General features: G+C 37.5%; 1 protein-coding gene across 5 annotated transcripts in view; it reads left to right on the top strand.

Annotated features, from left to right (window-relative positions):
- The window catches only part of LOC130248976 (cytochrome P450 7B1), a 124949-nt gene that overhangs the window by 82255 nt on the left and 14991 nt on the right, over nt 1-27703 (top strand). For 3 of the 5 annotated variants that reach the window (XM_056483210.1, XM_056483211.1, XM_056483212.1), the window contains exons 2-3: nt 20637-20773; nt 27032-27628. In XM_056483210.1, the coding sequence (XP_056339185.1) occupies nt 20637-20773; nt 27032-27628 (734 nt within the window). Of the gene's footprint in view, nt 1-14686; nt 14744-20636; nt 20774-27031; nt 27629-27703 lie in introns of all 5 variants that reach the window. The other 2 variants (XM_056483213.1, XM_056483214.1) reach the window with 2 other exon arrangements.

Below are 27703 nucleotides of genomic sequence, written 5' to 3' on the forward strand. Positions count from 1 at the left end.
ATTTTGGTGCAAGAAAGCATATTACAAAAGCTATAGATATTTTGCCACATTTCCTGCACAAACTGTTTATGCTACCTGTAATTAAAAATGAGATAATCCCAGCAATTTGAGGAAGTCTTATATGATTAATATCCATTTCCTTGTTGCTTGCTGCAGTGAAAGATAATTAATTGTAAAGACATTTTTAGAAGCAGTGCAATAATCTTCTCTAACCAAAAGCAAATGTTTAAAAAGTAAGAAAATTGATAATGCAATTAATTATGTGGATATTGCAATAATCTAACCTCCTTGGTAGAAATTTGGTGCCTAGGGACAGTATTATCCACACATTAAATTGAAATGAACAATAACATTCTCTTCATCATTGCAGTGTAGGACATGGCAGATGTAACAGAACTGCAACCCTTGAGAGTTGCCTAGGTTGAGATTTCAGAGCAGTTCTTGAAAATACAGATCTGTTCACAGAAGATCTTTTCCTAAATATCCTAAAAGGTTGTTTCCAAGAGAAATTTTAAGACTTATCCTAAATGTATTCTAAGACTTTGCATATAAAATGCTTCCAAAGGCTTCCTAGTTTCACATGTGGATTTGTATCTACATAATGGATTTATGATGCTGCTTTTGAGCTTTAACCTGTGTTTTGAATACATTAGCTCCACAGGTAAGCATTGGCTGAGCAGGGAGTTTTGTTAATTTTAAATGTTGTTTTTCAAACTTAGCCATATTATTTACAAAACAAATCTTAATGAAGGAACCAATAAACATAAACACTTATTTTTAAAATGCTAATGTACAAGAAAATAAATAAAATATATTGTTGACAGTATATATGGAAAATAATACAGAGTTAGTGCAAGCTGTTGTGCTGAATGTTTTCTTGAAGGACTGTAAACTCTTAACCAATTGGGTATATGGTTATGATTTACATACAATATTTTCCTAATATTACAGATGGCAGTAGAAGCTCAAGATTAAATTACTTATCTGGTATTCAATTAGACATCAACAGGTTGCTTATAATGTAACAAGAAAATGAGCATTTAAAGTCATGTGAGTTGCCTACAGTAAAATTATAATGTACAAGTAGGTAAAATACAGCACTGATAGTAAGGAAAATGACAGGAATTGAATTAGCTTAGTATAGGTGTGTGTAATAATGTGTTATTTGTAATATGAATGTATGGTTTGTTGTTTGTTAATTATAAAGGAGACAGGTCAGCATGAGCTGTATTAGTAAAAATAAAGAAACAATATATCTGTTACAAGTAGTGGAGAAAACTTGAAATCATGACATATAGGGGATAAAAGGAAGTTTCTGTGCTTGATATGTTGGTTGTTGTTTTATTTGTCTTTATATATACATAGACATATATTTCTCTAATCTTTAGAAGTCTCTACCATGAGGTGTCTGATGTGTGATTCTCATTTCTATGGAGAATCAAGATGCTGTTCAGAGGAGCAGCTCAATGTGCCAGGTGCTGCCCTATTGTTGGGATGCAGAGCAGCAGGGGCTCAGAAGCTGAAGACAACATAAAGGAGTGGAGATTTATGAAGTAGTTGCTCTGTAAAAACTTTGCTGTACAAGTTTGAACTTGGTATCTGATTTCTGCTGCCTTCCAGCTGACTTCACCTTGGAGCATGCACAGTATCTCCTGGGCTCTTCCTCCATCTAGGAAAAATACAAACTTGCAGGAGCTCCTGTGGGTTTCAGCAGGTATTGCTCAAGGACACCTGTGATTCTTCTTGGTATGAATGGGGCCCAAACTAAAAAAGGGATCCTTTTTTTACCCAAATTTACTTATTTGGAAATTAGTGGGTTAGATAAATGACATCAGGCTTGTTCTTAGTTCATATTTCTGGTTTGTATGAGGCCTGGCCCTGGGCTTGAGTCAAGATGACTTGAGCTAACAGAGCTGTAGCAAGACATGGCAGTGTGAGCAGAGTTTGTGTTTCAGACAGTGCTGTCCATCAGTTCCATCAGGTCATCACCTGCAGCAGGTAATTCAGAGGGAGCTGCCTTTCATTTCATTTTCCTTATAAACACAGAGCAACAGCTCTTGAAGCTGTACAAGCATCAAATCACATGAAGATAAAACTAAAACAAACAACAACTCCCCCCCAAAACAAAACAAAACAAAACAAAATGCCACAAACAAACAACCCCCCCCCCCGCCCAATCAAAAAAACAAACAAAAAAAACATCATCCATCTTTGAACATGCAGATCCATTATCTGTATATGGCTACATTCAATTCTGCAGTGTGGTTTGAATTAAGCATTTGCTTGTGATCTGCAGGGTTTGGAGCCCTGTATTGCATAGTGCTTAAATTTGTTGCTGGCTTGGTAAGACCACGGTATTCTAATGTACGTGTCCTGAATTATATAATACTACTGAGCACCCTTTCTAATTTTCTTAATGCTGTGAGTCATTCAGCTTCTGGGCATTAGTTAAGTTGTTACATAGATGATTTCCTTCATAATTATAGAGAGTTTTGCTGCCTTGTTTTTCTCTTTTTCTTTGGCAAACAGGATTGTTTCAGTAGTGGTAATAGAGTTGCCTGTTGCTATTGTGAGTTTAGTCAGCTGTGAAGCTGCACTTATGTTTGTTATTACCCTGCAATTCATTATGAAATGCAGCCTATTAATTATTTCACTAAAATGTAGCCACTGGACCTGTGGGACATTCCACTTTCCTGTTGCTTTACATTTCCATTCATTTTAATGGCAGTTCAGGCAGTTTCTTTACGTTTATATGTAATTTCCCTTGGCTGTCACTGCCTGCTCTTCTAGATACTTCAGTCAATATTTTCCACTGTTGGTTAAATTCATGTTTCTTCTCAGGAGCTGTCACTGTAACTCCCAGTTCCTTATTTCCTCCTTGATGCTATAGTTACACTGAGGCATACAGGCGTTGGGGTCAGGGTACACTTCTGATTCACTGTAGAGCAGCTTTCCAGAATAATAACTGTTTTTAAGTTCTAAAACATTTGACCTGTAACCCTCCTTGGTTGCTGCATTTGCCTTAATAGCTCCAATTTTTTTCCCCTTTGGCTCTGTTTGGTATAGCAGTGGACTTGTTGGGAAGTTAATAGCTATCACGACAATTTTTATTTTCTAAATGAAACAATGCCCCCTGGTGCTCTAGGATTCAAGAGGTTTGATTTTACAGTCAAAATAAAAATAAAACCAAATAAAATCTTTTCAGACAGATACTTAATGTTCCTAAATCTGCCAGCTACCACTCAAATGCTGTCACTGTCATTCACAGGGGATGGGGAAGAACACTTGTCAGCACTGAGCAACAAAGAGAAGTCACAAGGAGAGTAACAGGGAATAAAAGAAAATTACAAAAGAGACAAGTCCATTAGGCAGGGTAAAAGCAAATTACCGATGAGAAAAATAAAGTGAAAGAGTTAAGAAATAGTCTAATGAAAGAACAGTTGGAGAAATGTAAAATTAAAACTGTCTGCTCAATGAAATGTTAAATCTAGATAGTGATAGAGAAGAAGCAATAATATTAAAAAATGGAAGTACTTTTTTATAAAAAGATTTAATTTAATAAAGGTATTATAGAAGAAAAGGACAAAGAGGGTAAGTGTAAAAAATGTGCAATGAAGAGCATTAAATTAAAATGGCAAATATAAAAAGGAAAAGAGTATGGAAGGTATATATAAGTGCATGAATACTACAGGAATTAGTAGAATAAATGTAGTTTGATGTTTTCTGTGCCTAACAAAACAGATTATTGATGCAGAAATTTAATCCAAAGTACCATCAGAGTTAAAATGTAAGCAAAGCTGATAAGCAGTGAAATGAAACAGTTCATTTCTCTTCATCTGAGCTTGTCACTCACATTTGATTAAAAATTAATATGCTAAATTACAAAATTATTCTTGATGAGCATGGCATGCATGGGAACCACAAGAATGTTGCTTGTCCTGGTTGCAGACAGCAAACTCCAGCACAGCATGCCTTCCCACAGCCTTGCAGCTGACGGGAGCCTCAGCTTTGGAAGACCAATCAATAGAGCAGAGATTGCCATAAATCACCATCTCAGATGGAGTGCAGGGCTGTGAACACTACCAGAGCTATCTCTAAAGCCAAAAAGAGACACAAAAAAAAACCCCAACAAATAAAGGCAGAAGAAAGGCAAAGGAAACCACCCCTTGCTGCAGCTGCAAGATGTGTAAACAACCCGCGCTCTCAGGTTTTTTTTCAGTCACAGGCAAGGATGAAATAGCACAGCTCAGAAGCAGGGATGACTGAAATGGCTTTAAGGTAGCTTTATGTTCCCACAGTCCTGGAGCAGCAATGAGTCAGTCAAGTCCCTCACTGTAAGTTAGAATAGCCTGAAGGCTGCTCTAAATCATTCTGGCTGCCAGTGACCCTGCAACAGCAGAGAGGGGTTGCTGGGGCATAGCAGAGTCTTGGCTGCACTTCCCTTCCTTTGGCCATGTCCCCTGGCCCATCCAGAGGAGCTGTTGGGAGGGGGTGAGGGGGAGTCAGGGGACAAGAAAGGGAAAAGCACGGAAGTGGCTGTGATGCCAGTGCTGCTGGAAGACCTGTGCTTTGCTGTGGCTGGCAGAGGTCCAGTGCCTGGCTGTGGTCAGAACTGATCCCAGCATAGGCAGCAAGAATTCTGTGCTTGGGTCATGGCCAGGTGCAGTGGTAGGGTTTGGTTTTATTAATCTGATTTTCAAAGGCATTGTTTGAGAGTTTTTCGGTTTTTACAAAGTCGCTTTTCCCAGGAATCCCATCTGTTAATGAGTGGTTTGTAAATCCTACACGTGTGCAGGTGTTCCTATTCTGTGACCACCATGGTCAGTTTTGTTAGTGTGTCAGTGTTAATGAGATATTATCTCTATCAAGTACTACCCAGCCTAGTAATAGCAGTATTTAAGTTAATACTGCTATGTGGATTTATACCATTGAGTCCAGCTCATTATTTTAATTTGGTTTTTATTTACCTGCTCTTATAAACTAAAAATATTCCCCAATTTGTGAGAAAAAACACAAGGCTGTGATTCAATTTGCTTACTTCCCTTTTTTTTTATTTTGAGATGAAAATTCTAAATAATATTAAGAACAAAATTCTAAATAATATTAAGAAAAATCAATAATCCTAACTCCAGATATTTGCATTTTCTACTGGGATTATTTGATGCTGTTATCAGTCACCTCTGAATGATGCTATATGTGATGGAAGCTGCAGGTAAGAGTGTAGTTTGTTTCCAAACTCTTATGTAAATATCTCAATCTTGCTGCTTCAGTGTGAGAAAAATGTTTGTGGCTTAGAAAAGAAGACCATGAAGTTCTTAAAAGAAGACCTTTTCAAGCCAAAGGGCTGAAACCTTCCCTTTCTCTCAGTAAACAGTGAACAGCCCAGCCTTTCTAGTGGGAAGTCAAAATGGAAATTTACTAAACTGATTAGTCACAGCAGGTTATTGAATGGACGGTTAGAGGAGATCCTGCAGCAGAGGAAAGATTATTATTCCTTTTAATAATTTCTTAAAAGCATTCCCAAAAATTTGCTTTCAGTCAACTGGATATTTCATGATGTGCAACAGAAGTAGAGTGATGTTTTGAAGTACTGAGCCAAGACCATTGGTCTTATAAGTAGTGGGCATCTCCATAAGTTATCCAGAGACATATTTTTAACCTGCACATAAATATTAGTGCAAAAATTACAGTTTGTACTTGCAGATCTACTTTAGCAATAGTGTGAGGAGCTACTTTCCCCCATGGACTAAACTTCCCTGAAGGTTGAAGTAGAAGGTCACAGACATTCCATTTGCTGCCTGTAGTTTATCTGAGACAAAAGTATATGATTCCTTCATGAGCAAATGGTAGAAGAATGGTTGTTTGCAACCACAAGTGTGCTGTGCATGTGAGGAAGGCAAAGAAGCTGTGACTATATTTAATGCCATTTATATGATAGCTTATAATGTCTTGGCTTTTTCTGATAATTTAGAGCAGAAATTTTTAAAGAAAAAGAGGAAAGATGTATGTGTTGGTTGGATGTATGTCAACACTGGCTGACACAGTCAGCAGCTGAAGACTAAATCTTAGGGTGTAAATTCTCATAGCTCAGTTGATGCCAGGAGAGCTGTGTCAGACTGCAGTACTTTAAGCTCTGTCCTGAGGACACCCAGTACCATCAGCAGGAACTGCAAACATGGAATCAGTTGAGTTCCTTGAAAGCGTGCTTTCCTGCCAGGAGCTCAGCACCAGTAGTGGTCTTGAAGGTCTAGTGCTGCCAGAAGTGACACATAACCTCTGTCTGCTGCCTTTGATCAAATCTGAGGGGAAAACTGTTTTGTGTTATCTTTGAGTCTGGAAACTGCTAACATCTCAAAATATTGAAGATCATCTGACTCTGTGGGATTTCCCTATTGCTGTTTTCTCCCTGGCCTTTTTAAGTAGGACAGATTGCACCAGCAGTTCATGCTGGTGTGTGGGAGATTGTTCCAGAGTCTTACCTGTGACAATCCAAACACAAATTGCTACCTACAACAGTAAGCATTTCATCCCATCCACAGTATTGTCTTAAAAGACCCTACTGAGTAGATATCTCTAATTTAGCAATAGGATGGAGCTGAAATCATGTCCTCACATGAAAGCATTTTGGATTATTTAATAACTTAATTTTCCTTGAGGATTGATAGCTTAGTCTGTCATTTATTTGTTTGGTATTTTATGATCTGATGATTTCTCCTCACATATTTTAGTCAGGCATATTATGTATCACTGTTGCTTTATGTTTTCTATTACTGGGAATTAATTTTTCACACAGTATCTTCATTTAATTATATAATACAATCACATGTGCGTCTGCATGAATAGGAAGAATCTGTTCTAATTTAGCCATTATATATTATGCTATCTTGGGTTTTCCAGTAAAAATTCCCAAGTTTTTTGTTTTAGCATAACAATAGTCATATTCATTGCTTCTTAGATTTTAACAAAAGCACTCAGATGTCAGTTCATAGATTGACATAATCAGCTTTGTCTCTTAATTAGAAAAGACAATAAAGCTGTTTAGGGGTGTCAATAAAACGACAGATGCATCATTAACAGAAGGCTACATTGTATCAGAATGGTGCAAATAGTTGGAATTGAAATGTTAAGAATTTTTACTGGTAACCTTTTGTTTCTAATTTTCATTTTCTTGTAATTTTTTTCATAATTGAAAAGTAGCAAAGATACATAATACGGCATATATATATGGAACATTTATTGGTGATGGAGAACTCAAGTTTATAACCAGAGTAGAGCCATAGCCAGACAAACTTGCTGTTATTGAGGGTAGGATTTCTGCCTACCCTCAATACAAAATTCAGCATGGTCAATGCAAAAGGCCATGCCTTTAATGCACTCCTCATCACCTCTATGATGTCACTGGTTGTTTATGAGCAAGGGGAGAGCATGTAGATTATTAAATTCACAAATCATACCCTGATTTCTTGGTGTAAGAAATCTTTCCACAATCAGTCTGAATATTCAGTTTAGTATTGACTTCATTGAGTCCACATCTCTCCAGCAGTTTATGATGCTCTTGATACCCACTTATCCTTTGGAATAAAGGAAGTTTTTACATTGTACTTGTAAGCAATGGCTTTCAGTCAGAACAAACAAAAATTGCAGAATCTGACAAGATTGCAAATATTTAAACACTGGGACAATGGGGATACATGTTTTGGGATTCAGGCATACAGATGGAAATAAGATTGCCTGCTGCATCTGTCAAAGGTGGCTCATCCCAGCAGGGTCTGATGTCCAGGGTATCCACAAGACCCATCATCTCATATCAGCTTTACTGACAAATTGAGCTGGAGGATTTTCAGTTTTATTACAGATCCAACTGTCTAATGGCTAGCAGTATTGAAGTCCTTCCTGGGAAGAAATCCACACTGTTTTTTCTATTTGGCTCCAGTCATATGACACAATTTTGGGTGCTAATGGTTTGGCTCCTAGGTCACACAGCCAGACACACAAGAGTCCATCCTTGAATGTACTCAAAACACCCACACCTACAGCCTTCTGTGCCAGATGAGTGCTGTGCAGCCAGTCTTGAAACCTTTTCAGCAAGGGGAATGATGGTTGGGTGAGTCACCATTCTGTAGTCCTGAGCCTCCACCCATGGATTAACATGATGAGATGTTCTAAATCTTAGTCTCCTGCTTTGTCTGTTTTCACATTCTTTTCATTAGAAGCAGTAAAACTCATTATCTCTTCAACAGAAATGTTTTAAACTTTTAAGATTTCATGAAGTTTTGACACTTCTGTGCATTTTGTGTCCCATGTATAGACAGCTGCCTCATCTGCTGTTTGGGAATCAGCATTTAATTATGTGGGGCTGCAAAACAGTTGTAATGGTAGCCGGTTGAAGTACCTGGTTGAAAAATATTGAACACTTCATTAATAAAATTTCTAATTTTCAAATGAGAAGGAGATGAGGGTGAGCAGGTTGAAGAGCACTGGGGAGTATGATAGACAGACAGACAGAGGGACAGACTAGTGGAATCTCATCTTGTCTTCCCTGAGACAGGCCCAGCAGACAACAGCCCACGTGATATGGAGGATTGCCTGTCCTCTCTGAACACAGTTAAGGGAGCATTAGGGATAAATTCCTGTCCTGTGCAGCAGGAGCATCACCTGTTTGACTGCCCCACCTCCCCAGGTACCCCAAGAAACAGGGATGAGGCTCTGTGAGTGTGGCTGGACAGCAGTAAGGGCAGGAGTTCATCATGGAGGTGTCACCAGGGTTAAGTCAGACCACACTTCTGTCAAAAACAGAAAGAAAGAAGACAGGCCATTGTCATAGGAAACTCTTCTGATGGGAACAGAAGGCCCAATGCAGACTGGACACACCTGTTCAGGAAGTCTGCTGCCTCCTGGGGTCCAGCTTAAAGATGTGAAGAGAAACCTTGCCACCCTGTTATGGCCTTCAGATTATCATCTATTCTTGATTTTTCAGGTGGCAGTCTGAAAGTCCCAAAAAGAAGCCTGAGGGCAGTCAAGAGAGACTTCAGTGCTTGGGACGACTGGCTAAAGGACCAGTTGCACAAGTAGTGTTCTCTCTATTTCTAGGGAATGATGGGGAAAAAACAGGGAGAGCCAGCAGATCAATGCCTGGTTCCAGCTCTGGGGTTCACCATTTTTTCATCATGGCTTGGCTGAGTTTTGGGCTCTTGTATTTAGTTTACAGGAAAGACATGGAGGCACTGGGGCATCCAGAGAAGGGCCAGGAAGCTGATGAAGGTTCTGGAGCACAAGTCCTGTGTGGAGTGGCTGAAGGAGCTGAGGTGTTTTAACCTGGAGAAAAAGAGGCTCGGGAATGACTTAATCACTCTGCAACTCCCTGAAACTGGGTCAGTCTATTCTCCTGAGTAACAATAGGCAGGACAAGAGGAAGTGACCTCAAGTTGCACATGAGGAGGTATAGATTGGATGTCAGGAAAATTTCTTCATCAGAAGGGTGGTCAAGCATTGGAACAGGCTGCCCAGGAAAGTGGTTGAGTCCCAGTCCCTGGAAATACATGTGTAGAAGTGACATTTGGGGACATGACTTCGTGCTGGACTTGTCAGTGCTAGGGCAGTGGTTGGACTTGATGATATTAAAGGTCTTTTCCAACCTAAATGACTCCATTATTCTATGAAATAACTCAGTAGGATGGTATCTGGTTTTGAAAAAAGAAAATAAAAGGATAATTTATTTTCATATATAGCCGTCTTGGATCCTTCAGAAAGATGATCCGTTATATCCTAAATATTAATTTGCACAGGAAACAAATGAGGAAAAAATGAAACAAATACTCATTTGAAATCCTAATGTCTCTGATTACAGTCCCCAAGTTGACATTTGCTCACTTTAATTCAAAAATTTGAGCATTTTATTTATGTTTTCTACTCCATTTTTCATAGTAGAGGGATTTAAAACATGTAGGGACACCTACAGTGTCCCAGTTATTGTTCCATGTTATGATCTTCAATTAGTAGTATCGTACTTTCTGTGACTGCAGAATAAAAATGAATTCTTGATTTACCTAAAACTGGAATTAGTTAGTTTGCCTAAAACTGATAAGGATTACATTTGAGAGAACTCACACAAATACAAGCCAGAAGCTTCAGTTAGGTTTAACCCTGATGCCCTTGAACACAATAGAGTTTACATAAATATTTAAGAAGGGCAGCCACAGACCAATTAAAGGAATGTATTTTCCAAGCATCAAACCATTGTTTTCAGGCAATGCACTGATGCTCCTAAATTAATACATATTAAATCTGTTATGGGCTTAGCAGAGTTTTGGGCTCAGGAGAGGGAAAAGCAGATGAGAGCAGCCCAGGGGGAGGTCGGGCAGAGATTGCCTGTGAGACACACGACCCACGCTCGCAGAGTCCGTGTGGCTGAGGGTGGCTGCAGGCTGCTCTGCAAATCTGCCTGAGGAGGACAGGGCACCACCAGCCCTCTTGTTAAGTCCTTTCAGCATCCTAGGAAAAGCTGTGGGCAAGCTGAGAAGGCTGTGACTGGCTTCATTTTGATATTTGCTAAATAAAATTGAGGAGCAGCTGTTTTGTGGGAAATATATTTAAGGGCTACTTTTTTCTTTTTTTTTTTAAATTTAAAAATAAAAATGATTTAAGATACTTCAGAATTCCCCTCATAATAAGAGATCTAGTTTCAGTCTATCCTACCCAAGATGGCTTAGTAAAAGACTGCACTTTTCATAGCCAGTGACTTCAGACTCAAGAGTCCATCAGATTGCTGTTTCATAGTGCATAGTATGAATTATAGAAAGGTGCTGCTCATACGTACATTTATGTGAAAAGTATCACTGCACAGACCTAGGAAAATACATTTGCAAGTAATTGGATTTGTGGCTCCCTAATTGTGGCAGCTTGTTAAGGAAGGGATAGGACTTATCCAATGTGAACTATGAGAAAGTCTGATTTGAAAAAGACCCATATGCTGTTGAATGCAGGGGCAGAGCCAGAGCAGAGCTCAGGGTGAGAGAAGGAGGGAAAGGTATAAGCAAAATAGAAAATATTTGGAAGAAGAGCAAAGAATACAGAAGCATATCTAGGAAGGGGGAAAAGAGGAGAGACTTGTTGAAGCTTGTGAAAAGCCAAAGATAAAGAGTGCAGATTGCAGCATGCTTTCTGCTGAAATAGATCACCTGTAGTTTCTGCTGAGAGAAGTAAAACCAGTTCAGATGGAGAAACTGAGATGTTAATCTAGGCTGGTGGCAGAAGGAGGTGAAGCAGGAGAGAATGAATGTTTGTGGGGAACCCTGTTACAAGATTGTTTCTCTTAACATGTGCAATAGACTTGCAACACTGGAAGGAAAAGAGAGAAAATAAATATCTGGAAAGAAAATATGAATAATTGAATAATATTTGAAAGAGAAGAACACCTACTAATACTGTGTTCATCTTACAGACTTTAAAAACCTTCACCTAATACAGTATTCAAGTGCTGTTTCCCTGTGATATATGCCTTACTGGCAGGATTAGTTACCTTCTCTCATTATACCAACTTTGAGTTTATTTGCAAGTAAGTGAACTAAATAAGGTACCTGGGGTTTTTTTTGTGTTTATCCAACTGTTGAGACTATACTTTGGAATTTTTCAATACATTTTTGAGCAAAATATGTCCTGACTGTTAATTCTGTAATACAGTTTGTGAAATGTCTGACATCTGAAGCTCATGGGGGAGAGGAGGGAAATTGCTTGCAGATCTCCATGTGCTTCTGTTTCCACTTGGGGTATGCATGGCCATAACAGTGGGAGTCATGAAATTGTTAATTAAAAATCTTCTTAGCTGTATTGCATCTCTTTTTAAAAAAGATAAAATGCAAAACCTTTTCTTCTTCTAAAGCTATGCACATGGAGATTTTTAGACAGACTAAGTGGCCCCGTTTTCTAGTTAATTACCTCAATAAATCAAGAGTGGGTTGCTGGTATTTGAAAATTCTGTGCATGGTAGACAGAGTGAAGGATGGAGCAGTTTTCTGCAGTGGTCTGTTGCTGGTCTGTAATGGTATATAAAGCACTCAGGTGAAAAGGGTGGTACTGATACTCTCAGTGCCACCATGGCTATAGCATCAGAAACTTAAGGCTAAACCCAAAATACTACAAAAAAGCTGTTTGTGTTACAACATAGAAAGTGTTTGTGTTACTACTACTACAAAAAAAAATAAATAAATTGCAGCACCACTCAGTTGTTCCTATGATGTGATTTTTGGTTGCATAAATTCGTATGTGTGTGTGTATAGAAATAGGTATTCTTATTTACACATAAACTGTATTGATACACATAATTGATAAATACATGTGTACACACACATGCATCCTGAGTGAATTGTATTTGTTTCTCAAAAATGGCTAATACTCCCTGAAAGGGGAGATGGAGAGAGGAAGTGATTTTTTTAGTACTAGTTGATCTCACAACTGAGGATCAATTTTGCAGTGAACAATGCAGACATGCACTGTACAAAGGCTGTTCCTGTCTCTGCCTGAGACAGGAGACAACAGATGGGTGTGGAAAGACAGGAGAGCACAGTGGGGAAACTGGACAAGACTCACCAACAGCCTTACTCCTTCCCTATGCCAGTGCAGTGTGTGTGTGGCTCACAGTTCTGACAGTGTGGTTAGGATTCAGGAAGGGGCTTGGCTGAGCATGAACTGCAAATGAAAGCTGGTGGACAATACCTAGACTAAGGACAAATTGAAAGAGATGAGAGCAGAGGCTCCCCAGCTCTTAACAGGAGTTTGCTTTGAGAAGAAATTGAACAGTGGATGGGAAAGGGGCTGAATGGTTGTGGCAGGTGTGTGGAGGCATCCCAAGAGGGATGAGCAGCCAGGGTGGAAGTATGCTGAGGAATCAGGGGCAGGAGAAAAATGTTTTCATATGAGTAGGTCAGGAAAACTGGCATCAAAAAACAAATATGAGAAAAGACAAGACAGAATGAGGGAAAATCTGGGGGAACCATAATACTGGCTACCTAGATGAGCAATTCTAATCTATCTGTATCATTAATAAAGATCAATACTTCCAAAAAGCTCCTTTTCTCTTTGGTGATTATAGAGATGTCTGGTTAACCAAGATTCTGAACTTCTGGATGGCTCAGTTACATTAAGTGAAGGGTCTGTTTTCATCACCCTTTTTGTTCTAATGATCATCCTGCATTATTTAGCATGCAGTTTATAGAAAACAGCGCTTGATTTTTATAGTAATTATTTTTTTTACTTCTGAAATTATATATGACATTCTTAAAGAAAACGGTGTTGCTGCATACAGAAGCAGCAATATTTTCCCATCTAGCTTTCTTCTCTCTTTCCTTGTTACCAGGGTTTTTAAAATGTGATAATGCCCCACCACTGTTTGTGAGATTTCCTGAATTTATTTGTTTGCTCTCTATTACGTAAGGAATGATTTCTGCCTGTTTGAATATATTTCTGTGGGGAGTGCTGACATTCTTATCCACACTTCACTTGTCACTTCCAGGCCAGACGGTTAATATGATTTCCTACTATGAGCTACTTACTGTGTACAGTTTTAGCATGTGTTGCAGCAAAGCAGTATATTGAAGTGCAGGAATTAATTAAGAAAGAGATACCAGGCAAAAGTCATTGGGTTCCCTTTGGTGAAGTCAGTTAATGTGCAGCATAAATACGTTCCTAATAGGAGTAAAAGGAAATACAGGTGGACTTCATATTCTCATCCCATGAATATGAGGAAAAAAAGTGTTTATGTTTGTGGATAATACCTAAAGAGGAGTGTCTGAGAGCCTGCAAAGGAGGGATTAGCATTCCAAATGGTGAACTGGAAAACACAGAGGACTAATCAACAGCATCTGGATGGGAGCACAATCTTTTCTCTGGGAAAAGGCTGAGGGCTGTAATGGTTCCCAAGTTGGGTTTTTATGAACACGGTGGTGATTTTGCACAGAAAGCTGGGGTTGTGCTGGGAGGCAGAGGGTGTCATCCTTGAGACAGAATAGGTAATTGCACTGCTGTGCTCAGTGCAGGACACTGCCATAGAGAAAGGTGTGGGCTAGTGTTAAAAAATCAAGAAAGATGTGACACAAATATGTAGAGGTCTAGAAAATAGTTATGAGGAAATACTGGAAGAAATCGAGGTTGTTTAACCTAAAGAAGACTAAATGAGAACATAAGTGCCTTTAAATACATTAAGTGTTCCTGCAGAAGTGAAGGGAATCATTTATTCTCCTATCCTTTGCAGACAGACTGAGAAGTAGTGGACTTGAGGTAAAGCATGCAGATAAAGATGTGAGGAGAAACAGATTGCTTGGGGAGACTGGAGAGACTCTGATACTGAGTATCTTCAAGAAGGGCATAGGAAAATATGAGTAAGATACCAGTGCACAGCACCCTACCTGGAGTACCAGGTACGAAATAAGTAACCTCTCATCATCTCTGCCTAGCCTATTTTTCTTTGATTAAAGCTGAATTAAGAAAGGAAAAGTGCTGGGCTGGACAAATAGCCTCAAATGTAAAATGTAATAGAGTAACCTTGGGCTTGGTCAGGGAAAGTGTTGAGTAGTCGTGGCTGCTCTCACAGACTTCACCCAGAGCAGAAGCAAAGTGAGACTGAAAAAATAAGGCTATGACAATTAAATGTGTATTAATTTTTAATACTGATGAATTATTGTTGCATTGGCAGGTCTTGTCATCACCATGACTCCTATCCTGGCTGTTATGAAACTTTACATTTCATTTGGTAATGTAAAATTTCTCAGAATTTTCAGCCTCTCATAACGTTTGAATCACAAGCTCTTTTTTAGTGGGTTTCCATTTTAAAGCTGTTTGGATTACTTTCCCACAATGGGGAAAAAAATGGGCATTTACTTGCCTTTTGGCTTTTTAGTCAATGTCCCAACTGGTAACTACAAATAGAGGTAGAATTTACAGATGTGTCCTTCAACACAATGTGAAGAATTGCTATGTACAGTGTCAACATACAATTCTTTATATAATTTAGTATAAACTGCTAAATAAAATTTCTTAATAAAATTTCTTAGAGAGTGATATTTCAGAGTTACTGTATGAGTTTTTGAGTCTTGGTATTTTTTGGATATTTGGGGATTACCTAAATGAAATTAAATTAATTACCTAAATGAATTAAATTAAGAGAGAGAAAAGAAGATGCTCCTGTGGTAAATGGATTATAGTTAGAGATCTTAGCAACAAAATCTTGTATGGATTTAAAGGAGAGAAAAAAAGTATTTTTATTAAAATCCCAGAAATTTTTGTCATTAAAAACTTTCAACTAAAGGATTACATTTTTCTGGGGAAAAAAATCGCTATAAAAATTCACTAGTTGGTTGATTTGCTTTTGTCAGCATTTCTCCCAGTTTGTCTCACATTACCACTAGAGTCTGTTTTCTGTACTGCTCTTTTTGGGTGCGCAGAAAAACTCTTCTCTCCTTGGTGTGCTGAAAAGTGTATTTGCTACTTTTTTCTGAGTCTTTGTCCTTTTATTTTACAAATTATTTTTATCTTAATGAAAAAGAGATGGTTATCAATACTGCAGTATGAAACCACTTTACCTAGGCAGTGGCAGTGTTTTTTCTACCCAGGACTCTCACTTCTTCATCAAGTCAATCCATGTCTCTCTCAAGATGATGCATCCATTTACTCCCCACAAACCTGAAATCAGCAATCAGATACGAGCAATGTCTTTACCTCCACAGGAAGTATGTAAGCTGAGAATTCAAGGGTAAAAGACTTTATATTGCTAAGACTCTCATCCGGCTTGTTCTGCAGGGAAGGCTTTTTCATACTGCCATGTATTCAACGTGGAAGATTTAGAGTTCCAGGCGATCACTGAGTCAGATAATTTGGGTGAGGATTTAAGACATGCATAATTTTATAGATGCCAAAAATTGCATTGTGGCAAAATATTTGAAAGAAAATTTTATTTTCTGTCCTCATAGATATAGAACACCTATAAGTAAGTCCAGGGGAAAACTGTAACTGATAAATTTAAAAAAAATAGAAAGATAGACTCACTAGCTTCCTCCTGTCCTAAGTTTCCTGTGTTCTCTCTCTCATAATACAAGAAGACATTCCAGACACCACATTTCTGGGGATTACCTTTCTTGGGGTTGAAGCCTTTGGCCTCATTCTTTTCCTCACAGTTAGAGTGTTCATAAGCCCCTGGAAAGACACTGTCTGTCATGTCTTGTTGCTTAAATATTGTGATCGAGCCTGTGAGTAATCTCTAACTGCTTTGACATGTTCATAATAGCTTTTGTTCTACTCTGTACCAATCCATTTCCATTCCTTAAAGTCCCCTGACACGGTGTGTTCCAGCTTGGACATGGTATTATAATGGTTTGTCCAAAGATAGTAAGGAAAAATCAGAGCACTACCTTTAGCTTTTGGGGATGGTAACCATGGTTTGGAAAGTGAAAATGAGCCCTCTGTGGCAAGAGATACTGTTGGACCCTTTTCCCCCCGGCCCGTGGGTTTTTTCTGCCTTTGGTGAAAGTTGTGGTGAGAAGGGTCAGCTGAAGCAGCCTTACCCTGCAGTGACGCGCTCGTGTCGGGCTCCTTCAGCTGTGCTGTGTGCAGTGAAGGCTGCGCTAACACCAGATGCCAATCATACACCACCAGTGGATTTGCAAGATTATAGGACAGGAAAAAAAGATGAAGGTTAAGCATGGGGCACAATAGAGATTACTTATGGTAATGAATTGTATAATTTTTCTAGACAGATCTGGATTAATGTTTATCCCAGGCAAGAGATTACTGTATGTCTGATTCTAGTTGTAAACAGACATTATTAAACAGAAGGTTTATGTTCATGAAATGCGACTATGGGTGTTAAAGCACTTATGATTTATTATGTGCAAAAAGAAAAATTAACCTGTTCATCTGCTATAGTACAAGATGCGCTGTGGGTTTTTGCATAATTTGAAAGGCATCTGCTCCTTTGGAATACAAATAACCAGTGAGATAAGAAAGATTCTACTCTCATTTACTCGGGTCTAATGCCTCACACTGCAGTGATGTTGAAATGGTGTAACCAAGAAAAGAATAGTCTTGTGTGCTTTTATAAAGCAATAATATTTTTATGATAGATCATGTTGGCAAAGTCTGTTTGCTTGTGAATCTTTAGGGTATTTTCTTTATAACATTAAAAAAATAAAAAATAAAAAAAAAAAAAAAGTAATGTTTAGAAACCTCTACAAATGACCTTACTGGGGTTTCCAAAATAATTCCCTTTTAGTGCATATAAACATATGAAGAGACATTGAATTTAATATTTTTAATTGAATATTTTCCAAAATATGCATATTGAAGCCCATTTTTCTCCTGCTTTATTGCATCACTGCTGCTTAGCATAAGTGATACATAGATACAGTATCCACATTTTTTAGTATTGCCTTACCTCAGTAGCTAAATAATCACACCTGAGTCAGTGCCTTCTGTATTTTAGGTGAGCTGAAAAATATTTCCTTAAGGAAACTGTAAACAAACTCCAAAACTTTGCTTTTTTGGTGAAGTAGATGTTGCAACTCTATTACTTGCTAACAAGAAAGTATCTTTTCTCTGTGAAAGCAAAAAAAATTACAGTTATCAAAATCTGTTCGTTCTATTTATGGGCTGTATTTGTAGCCAGCTGATTTTTGCATAATGCCATTTGAAATTATCCATTTAACAATGATGGATGATACAACTGTGTTGCTCTCCCTCTACTTTGTAACTGATCTGTCTACTTATAGATTGCATTGGACATGTTGCTGATGCTTTATTTGTAAAATTCACTCACATATGTGAGAAATTTGTTCGTTAAGTCTTACTGACTTCACAGGGGCTTCTCAGACAAGTAAAGATATTCTTCTATATAAGCAAAACCACCCCAATATGTGGAGTGAAAAGACCTGGGAATATCGTGAGGTTTGTTAAGTGAATTAGAATTTAAGCAGTTAGACTAGACCTGAATAAAATGTAATCTGTAAGACATTCCAAATGCTTAAATAAAAAAAATTGCAGTCTTAAATTTCCATCAAAACACTTCATAGTGCTCTTTTATATTTCTTAGCTATATTTTGCATTTGGTACAACAATATATTTGTCATGAGCAAAATATAACTTTAATGCTTGTAATATTTTCCCTAATTATCAAATTTTGCAACTCCTGTGAAGAGTGAGTCCAGAGTTAAAGTTCACGAGCAAATTAATTAAGCACTGAAAGTTTCTGTGGGCTTTGTTAATGGTTCTGTTTAGCATCTGAAGTTGATGAGGACTTCTGGAGATACCTGGGATGCAGGTAAGCATCCCTCAGGAAATGGGATTGGCTGCACTGCTCTGTTGAAAGTTTGTGCAGAGAAGCACAGGAGTTGGGGAGGCGCTGAAATAGCGGCGGCCGCTCTTTTCTTTGCCTGTGTTAGCAGACATCGATAAGTCGTGGGGATGACCTCCATCTTCCAAAGAGACAGAAAGCTAGAAATGAAGACACATTTCTGTTATCAGTCTGCTGTGGGTCGTAACTTGAACTGGTGTTATATTTTCTTCTGGAAGCCACGTAGCCTTGACACAGTGTTTAACAGTGTTAAGCTTATTGCTGCTGAGCTAAACACGTCTGAAGTGAACGATGACCCTCACGTCTTTGCAATAGCAAAACGTCTCCCTGATGTGATCCTGAAGACTTGGAGCATTAAGTTAATTTTCCCCTGGATTTCTGAGCTGCCTTCTTTTTACCCGGCGGAGAGCTTGTGAAGAATACAGCTTCTGACCGAATGACAGAACATGGAGGGTGAAATTAGATGCATTCAATTAGAAGATGACAAAAAGCCTATCTAAATATTTGTCAGGATGCTACTTACAGGACACAGCGTCCAGCCAGGGAAGTGAAAGGCGGACACTCTCAGGACTGAATAGTCTGGGGAGGGGGGGAAATGGTAAATCATCCAGATTCTTTATGGGCTTGGAAGGGATAATTGAGGGTATCAAGTTGGCTGCTATGCTTCCAGGGCTAGTGATCCCTCTCGTGTAATCTCAGATTAGTTCTTTGCTTTTATTCACTTAGTACACAATTAAACATTACAAAGTTTTCTGGACCACTTGAATAAATAATGTTGTTATTTGACCACTACAGGATGATTAATGCAGTGGTTTCTGGGAGGTGTTGAAGAAAGAGGGGCTCCACCTTCTCCTCAATATAAAAAACATATTACAAAACAACCAAACAAAATGGCAAAGCCAAAAAACTTAAGGAAATGAAAAAGACACAGCAAGCTGTTGGTTGTGAGACTGTCAGACAGGAAGATATACTGGTTTTCCAGAGGAGAAAAGGATGTTCTTGGAAATCTAAATTTGAAGTTAGTAGTCAGTTAAACAGAAAGAGATCAAAATATGCAGCTTGGTTTAGCCACATGTTTATCTGTAAATTAAATTTATAACTTTTTTTAAGTAAGTGAGCAAATCTCTGGTTTGTATTTTCCTGCTCAAAAAGTTTTAATTATGAAAGTAAAACTAAGAGGAAATACAGCATACCATGGTTTTGTTGCTGTTTTTTTTCATTTGTGTTACAGCAGTTCAAGGGGGAATGTGACTATGATAGGGTTAATCCAGCTACATAAAAATCCATGCTGTGTATGATAGTAGTAAAGCTTGTGATCCCTTGATCTTTGATTAGATCCAAGCTAGTAAATATCTTGTGTTTAATCAGAATGAGTTGTTCTGCATGTAGTATAAGTCACCTTCACAGATGGGATGTCGCAGCAGAGTTGTTCGTGAATATTTGTTTTAATCCCTTCCAGAACAAGCACGCTTTATGTTTCTTTGTTGTAAATCAGATTCAAGCATCTAAAGACCAGCATGAAGGAAAGATATTTACTTGCAGTCAGGAGTAGGACAGTGTGGGAACCTTTTTTTCCTTTTAAAGAAAAATGTAATTTAGTAGAGTCTTAAAAGGTGTTTTATACTATTCCATAAAGATAACTAACACACTGTGGCTGCTTTTTTAAACTGGTATGCAAACATCAGTACCTGGAATTCCTTCTTAAACTGTCCAGACACATTTCTGTCTTAGTCTAAAAATTTTAAGAGACTAAGATTTATTACAGTTAATGTTCAGCCTATATTATTATCCTATATTTTAAAGATATTTAGTTAGAATGTAGAATGGCTGTTCTCTTTGCTGCTAAGCTGAAATTACTAAAACATTATCTGTAAGGATACTTGTTTTGTGTGGTGTGTCGGCATCCTATTTACCTAAATCTGTCATAATTGCCTTCCAATACATCTTCCCCTGACACACCAAATATTGAAAATGAGATGACTCTTTGCTGGTAGTTTTTCTACTGAATGTCATTTTTCTGTGTTCATAACTTGATGGTAATAACTAGGCGACCTGTAGTTAAATGCGTCTCAATTTCTCTCACTTATTTTTCCTAATCACCACATGGAGCCTTCAGTGCTCAGAGGTGTGATTAGATTTAACCTGCCATCATATCTGAAGAACTTTCTGTGCAACATATTATACATTGCAGGAATTATAGATGTAAATGGTGGGTCTAAGTGTAATATATGATATATAAAGATGAGTTGCTCTCGTGCCAAAGTTAACTCCTGTTTTTTTTTTTTTTTCCTGTTTTTAACAGAAAGACTGGAGAGCCCCCACTAATAAATGGCTGGATTCCTTACCTTGGGAAAGCTTTGATTTTTAGAAAAGATGCTTACAAATTCTTACTGGATCAGCAAAAGGAATTTGGAGATATTTTCACTGTACATATTGCTGGTGAGAAATTTTTTAGTATGTGTCTTGATTTTTCCCCATCAGTGAGGTTAAATACTAATCCAAATGTTTAGTTTAGAATCTTCCTTAAACCAAAACATTTTTCTCTAGCATAGACCTGCAAAAATCCCTCAAAATTACATATATTATAGGCATAATAATTATCTTTAAAATATCACTGTCGATGTGTGTATTTATTTACATCTCTAAGTATATATGTATTTTGACAGATTTTGTAGGTATGTAGTGTATGAACATAGATTTTGCCAGCACATTTAATTATGTATTGGTGGGGTTTTTTCCTAAAGAAGAGAGAACTAACATCATCTTGACATTGCACAGAAAAATATCGGATTAAATTTAGAAAACACTTAAGGAAAAAAGTGCAGAATTTGTTCTCACACATTTTACAACTGGTTGACAGGAACACAAGGGAATGAATGACACATTGACTCAGTGATACAATCGGGACTGGAACGTAGAAACTTCCCGTTGCCAGCTTCTTACTCTGATCATGCTTGCTGAAAATAAAAATATAATAAAGCATGATATAACCTTGCTGCTTCCTGTATTTATAACTGTATTACTAAGCTAGATTGAATACAAACATTTGAGTGATTTCACATAGACACGTAGCTGTGGAAGAGAAACATAGAATAAAACTAAAATCCTGAGTGAAAGTTAAATATATAAATTTACATCTATCTATAGAGATCTCCTTTTTACTAAAGTCAGTATAAAATCAAGTATTTTCTTGTGTTCAGAAAGGCAAGCTCTTACTAATATGGATGGTTATAATCATCTTCTGCACCTTTATGTGCTGATATCCTTGTTCAAATTATCAACTTTAGTCTATATAATTTTTAATTATTCCTGTAGGTTTAGGGAGTTTGAAACAAAAATGTCAAGTGTAAGGTATAAAGCTTGCTTTTTAATTCTAGGACAGTAGCATTATCTTTATATTTTCATATAAGCAATATTTTGGAATGAAAATATTTTTAAAGCAAATTAATTTAATTGAAATCCCTATGTTTAATTAATAAAATTTTTATTCCTTTAAAAAATCTGTCCTTTTGTTCCTTTGGAAGAGAATTTTTACTGTATGAAATACGTGATTTTTCAAAATTTCATTCAGGATTTTTTTTTTTTGAAGCTGGTAAGACCAGATTTTTTGCAACTTGTAAGTGAGTTTGGCACAGTACAAAACCAACTCTTGTTGAAATGCAGTCTTTTTTATTGTTAATTTGAATTCACACTGTAATACAGTTTTGGCTTCTTACAAATACTGATTAGTAACTATAATTCAGATATTATCTTAGTGCATTCATAAAACCAGATAAAGTCATACTTCAGAATCTTAAAAGTGCTTAATCAAATATTTATTTCTTTTGTTTCTTTATTATTTTATGCAAGACTGTTTAGAAGTTTGCGTTAAAGCAATCTATGAGTGCAATTTACTTTAAGGAATTTCTATTTCCATGATAAACCAAATTCCATCTCAGATAATCTCCCTATGTTCAAGTGTTTTGAGCCAAGCCTCCCTTGATAAAGACTGAGGTAAATGGAGTTAGTTCTGGATATTATTTCAGTCTTGTGCAGGGAAATGTTTGGTAACAGAGACACAACTTTTAAGTTCTCTTTTTCAGTATAAAATGCTGACCATCAGGACTTCACTAAAGAGAGATAGTTTATCCTCCTCAAGTCAGGGAAGAAACCAAAGCTAGTTAGTATCTCCTATCATGTCCTGATCTGAAGGCACACAGGATTTCTGCATGTCTTACTGATTTGACAAAGATGATGTTTCTGCGCTCGGCAAACATAGCGTAGCCAGCTGTATGTGGACTATCATTACTTTACCCCCCTGGTGGATGTCTAAAGGTCCTGTCAAAAAATTCTATCAATATATATTGTTCTAATTATTGGTTCTCAAACTAGTTCATTTGGAAAATGCGGAACGATGCTTGGAGTTTCTGGCATTGCCCCGTACTGGTAATGCGATTTTGCTGATTGTACTTTCCCATGTGATGAGCAAATGATTGTCATCCCTAAAAGTCGCAAGGGACATGGATGTCATCTTAATAAAGAAATTAAAAAGCACATCTTTCTATGAGAAACAATGTAAATTCCTGACCTGTCGCAGAAAATAGTTCTCTAATTGGTTTTGTGTGGTGGTGCAGCAGAATCGTTTTCCCCAAACGTCATGCCAGCGCAGCACCACTGTACATCATTGTCAGCAGTTCAGCAGAATCTCCCTAATAAGAGGACGATTACATAAATGCAATAGTCTTGGGGGAGGAAAAAAAATATCAGAAAATAAAAGAATAAGGAGGGGAATGAGAGAGAGAGAGTCTGTGGCGTTGAGATGATGATACTTCCCAAGCCTCTCTGCTTGTTAAGGGTCAGCAGCATAGGCAGACGGCTAGGTAAGAACTTAAAGAGCTTGAAACAGTTTTGTCATTGTTTCTTGGGATTAAACTTTGTGTCCTTTCCCTCTAAAGTTGATAGGAGTGATAATGAACCCTGCAACATTCTCTCTGAGACTAACTCACCTTTTAATACAATTATCTTAGTGGTTTTTACTGAGCACATTTGCCTTTTTGAATATTGCTGCTAAGTCACTCTTTTCTTTAAAGCATGATACACCTACAGTAGCATATCACATTTTTCTCTCTTAGGCAAAAGGTAATTTACATTAACTCCTTACCAGGCTGAAGCCTGCTGCAAGCATTACTGAAATAACATCCATCATTAGATGCCATCTGAAATGCTTGTCTTTCATCATTAGCATTAAAATGCTCCAGAATGCATTATTAGAGTAATTTCTTAACTATCATACAAATACTGGCTTCTGTGCTCAGATTTACCAAAGTTGACAATTTTCATATTTTCCACATCAATCTTCCATTTCTAGGAAAAAACTAAATGGAGATAACCAGGCTATTTGCAGCATGGGTGTAAAGCATACTGAAGAATTGGATAGTAAAGTATGAATTCTCCATAGCCATTAAAAAAATCAGAAGGCTTTTTGCAGAAACAATGATACCTCTTGTTTTGACTTCTTTTTACTGTATTAAATAAAATAGCTCAGTCACTTAAACTATTGTGAATTGGAGTGTGACATTTCTATGTGTACATGCCTACTTAGTTTTTGGTGTTGAAGGGTGTTTTTACAAACAAACAGGGAAAGGCTTAGTTTCTAGTGGTTTCTATATAAAATAAATACCTTCAATATTTAAGGCTACCTGATTTGTATAGATTGTAGAATACCTCCTTTTTGGCTTATTTGGCATTACCTATTGTAGTACTCTGATGGAAACTCATGAGTATCAAGATTTTGGATTGGTGTCAGAAAAGGTTACTTTCCAGAGATTCTCTTAGCATTAGCTGCAGTGGAAAGACATGGGAGTAGAGGGGGAAGCTGCATTTTAAAGTTCCAAATAATAACTGAAAACTTTATGAAAGGTTTTAATTTATTAGTCTCTGACACCATCAGGGTCAATCAGTGGGAAGAAACCCCACTGGGGACAAGGACAGGATTTAAAAAGCAAAACTAAGGACCATATTGGCACGTAAAAAATTTAAAATCATAACTTGAGGTGAGAAAGTTTGTTCCACTTTGGATGTTTGCTGTTCAGGGTGTAGAGGAGGTGTTGGGGCATGGTTTTGTAATTAGCAATCTGTTCCTGTATGGATGAGACCAGGGTAAGTAGTGTAGCCATGTAGTGCATCTGTGTGCAAAGATGACTGTAATTGTTAAAGGTTCCCATACCCACTCTCACAACTTTCTAACAGCCTTTAATTAGCCCTAGGTTGTAGTACTTTGCTAATTAAGAGATCTAAAATTAGATTTTTGATGGCATACGTAAACAAGCTGCCTTTGTTATAAGGGGGTTCCACTTTTCTGATTATCTAGACCCTTACTAAATGCAGCAACAAGAAATATTTTGGTTTATGTGTTTATATATGTTGTTGACTTGCAGTGATATGATCTGGAGCCTGAAATGATTCTACAAAATGCATTTTATTTTGGTACATACTTACTTTTTGCTACCAGGAACCTGATGAGAATAATAAAAACAGGATCTGTAATATTCTTTTTCTCAAGGACTTTTTTTTTCAAAGTATGTGCTAGTTGTGAGTGAGTTTTGATTTAAAGTTATTACTAAAATTGTTTGTTTGTCTGAAAACTCATTTGCTGAAAATCATTTTCTTACTTAAAAATGATAAGAATTGATGTGCGTTTGCTAAGTGTCTGATTAAAGATCACAAAGAAACTCATATTTTGCATCAGAAATAAGCAGATGGTGGACAGATGGTTTAAATTAATATTAATTAAAAATCTTAACTTAAATTGTTTACCCTGTAAATGCAAAGTTAAGAAGCCAGCTTTCATCTTTAGGGTTAATAACACTCCAAATCTATTTATTAAAAATTGCTCCAATGGGCATTCTTTCCAAGCTTTGATCACAAAGATGGTAGCCTCAATAAAGAGCATGAAAGTAGGTGAAAGCTGGAAAGAGAGAGTAATTCTAGGACTCTAAACAAAGATACTGCAATGGTCAAGACTAAAAATTCCTGTTAGCCTCTGTAGTCAGAGGAGGTCAAAAAAGGGGACTGAGAATTCAGGATCTCTCATGCTGGTTTCTCAATATTCTTTAAAATTAAATTTACAGCTATGGTTGAATATATGAATATATTTTGTAAAACAAAATCCATGAATGTTGTAAAAACCTTCATACACTGTTGGCAAAAAAGAAAAGGGGTTCATATTCTCTCTTGATATATCCTTTATCTGTCCTTACTAGTTCACTGAGATTGCAGCTGATGTAGTTGGGAGGGGAATTATGGCAGCTGTTAATTGTAGAGGAAGTCCAGAGTGTACCCATATACCATAGAGCACTGTGTGTGTGTATAAATCAGAATATGAAATAACTATGATAATTCAGATATCACTATATGGTAACCATGGATACTTGACATTTTTAGTGGTAGTGACTACTTTATCTCTGGACATCTGTCACCAAGCCAAATTTGGTCCACCGTTAAGCATGTGAGTGTTCCTATTAAAATCAAAGGAGATTTGTCCCTTTAGTGAGATAGAATTAGACTGTAAGTGCTGGAAGCTTTGCTCCTTCCCTGAGTTCGTGAGTGGGATATTTCAAAGAGAAAGTGTACATTTTAATAGGTACCCTTTTTCCTTAAAGCAGCTTTTCATTCAAGGAAAGAATCAGGAACACTAAATTTAGAACCATCTATAAAGAGCTAAGACTTAATTGAGCTTTGGGACTGTTAACATTTTGATTCATGGTAGTTCCTCCAAATGCTTTTCTTCAGCTGTTGAAGTTTAGGGAGAAATTGCAGGACTTCTCTGGCAGGGACAATTTGAAAAAGCATTTCACTGGATGCAATCCTATCCCTCTGAGCAAGGAGCTGAAGGTGTCACTGTGTCACCTCATTGAGGAGCCTGGGAAGGGCAGGAAGTTGGTGGTGCACTCTGACACAGTGGATCCTAGCCCTGGGACTGAGTGTATCCCAAAGTGCAGCCTGTGCTAAAAATGCCTGCTACGTTGTAGGCAGTGACTTCACATTGATAAACTAAGATAGTCATGTTATGGGTACTAAGCACATTCTTAACAAAGAGTTAGCAAAGCTTGGGGGAGAGGAGCCAGATGTGAGAGAAGCTTTAAATGCTGGGGGTTTGCAGCGTGCAGTTAAAGCTGTAACTGACAGGTTTTGAGTTCCTGTGTCATCTGCTTGGAAAAAAGCTGCCTAGGTGGCATGTTTCCACTCCAGCCCCTGTCATTCACTTTCCTCTGTGCAGGTGAAATGTGTGTGTTTCTCACTTTCCGCTGGTGAAAACCTGCAGTTCGAATATTGCTATGACTCCACACTGTATTTTCATGAATTAGACCTGAGTAGTAAATGACATATTTCAGAGCACCACAATTGAAGAGACCATACACAACTGTTGGCACAAACAGTAGATCCATCTACATGGAAATGATTTCACACAGATTTTAGAAGAGCCTACAAAGTGTACACTGATGGAATCTGCATCCTGACAAAGAAAATCTAAATAATATTTGTTTCATCATTTTTTCTTCTTTTTTTTTCTTTGCAGATTTATTCATTGCTTTGGGTTGTTTTTTTCCTGCATTCTTTTTTCATAGACTTTGGCTTATTATCAGTTACTGCTTTTCGAAGTGTCACCAGATTATGAAAGTGCACGTGTCTCTAATTATTTCCTGTTCTTCTATTCAGGTAGATATATTACCTTTATCATGGACCCATTTCAATACGTCTATGTCATCCGAAATAGCAAGCAACTTGAATTTCACGAATTCGCTAATAAAATGGCATCCAAAACTTTTGACTACCCAGCCTTGTCAAGAGGAAAATTCCCTGAACTCAAGGAAAACCTGCACAGAATCTACCAGTATCTACAAGGCAAGCCTTTGGATATCATTTCTGACCACATGATGAAAAATCTCCAGGATATATTTGAATGGAAATGCTCACAAGCAACAGATTGGGAAACAGAAAAAATGTACAAATTCTGCTGCTCTGTAATGTTTGAAGCCAGTTTTGTAACACTATATGGAAGAGTTCCTGCTGCAGATGGCCACAAAGTTATTAGTGAAATCAGAGACAAATTTATCAAGTTTGATGCCAGCTTTCCCTATTTAGCTGCAAACATACCAATTGAGTTGCTAGGAGCTACCAAGAAGGTTCGGAAGGAGCTTATACATCATTTTTTACTTCAGAACATGACAAAATGGCTGGGAGGGTCAAAAGTGGTCCAAGCCAGACAAGATATATTTGAGAAATATGAGCTGCTTGGAGATTATGACAAAGCAGGTAGGAAACTTATGAATGATTGCTTGTCTAAAATAAAATAATTTACTATAGACCTTTGAAATAAAAAGGCAAAAT

The sequence above is a fragment of the Oenanthe melanoleuca genome, chromosome 2, assembly GCF_029582105.1.
Source record: "Oenanthe melanoleuca isolate GR-GAL-2019-014 chromosome 2, OMel1.0, whole genome shotgun sequence".
NCBI lineage: Eukaryota > Metazoa > Chordata > Aves > Passeriformes > Muscicapidae > Oenanthe > Oenanthe melanoleuca.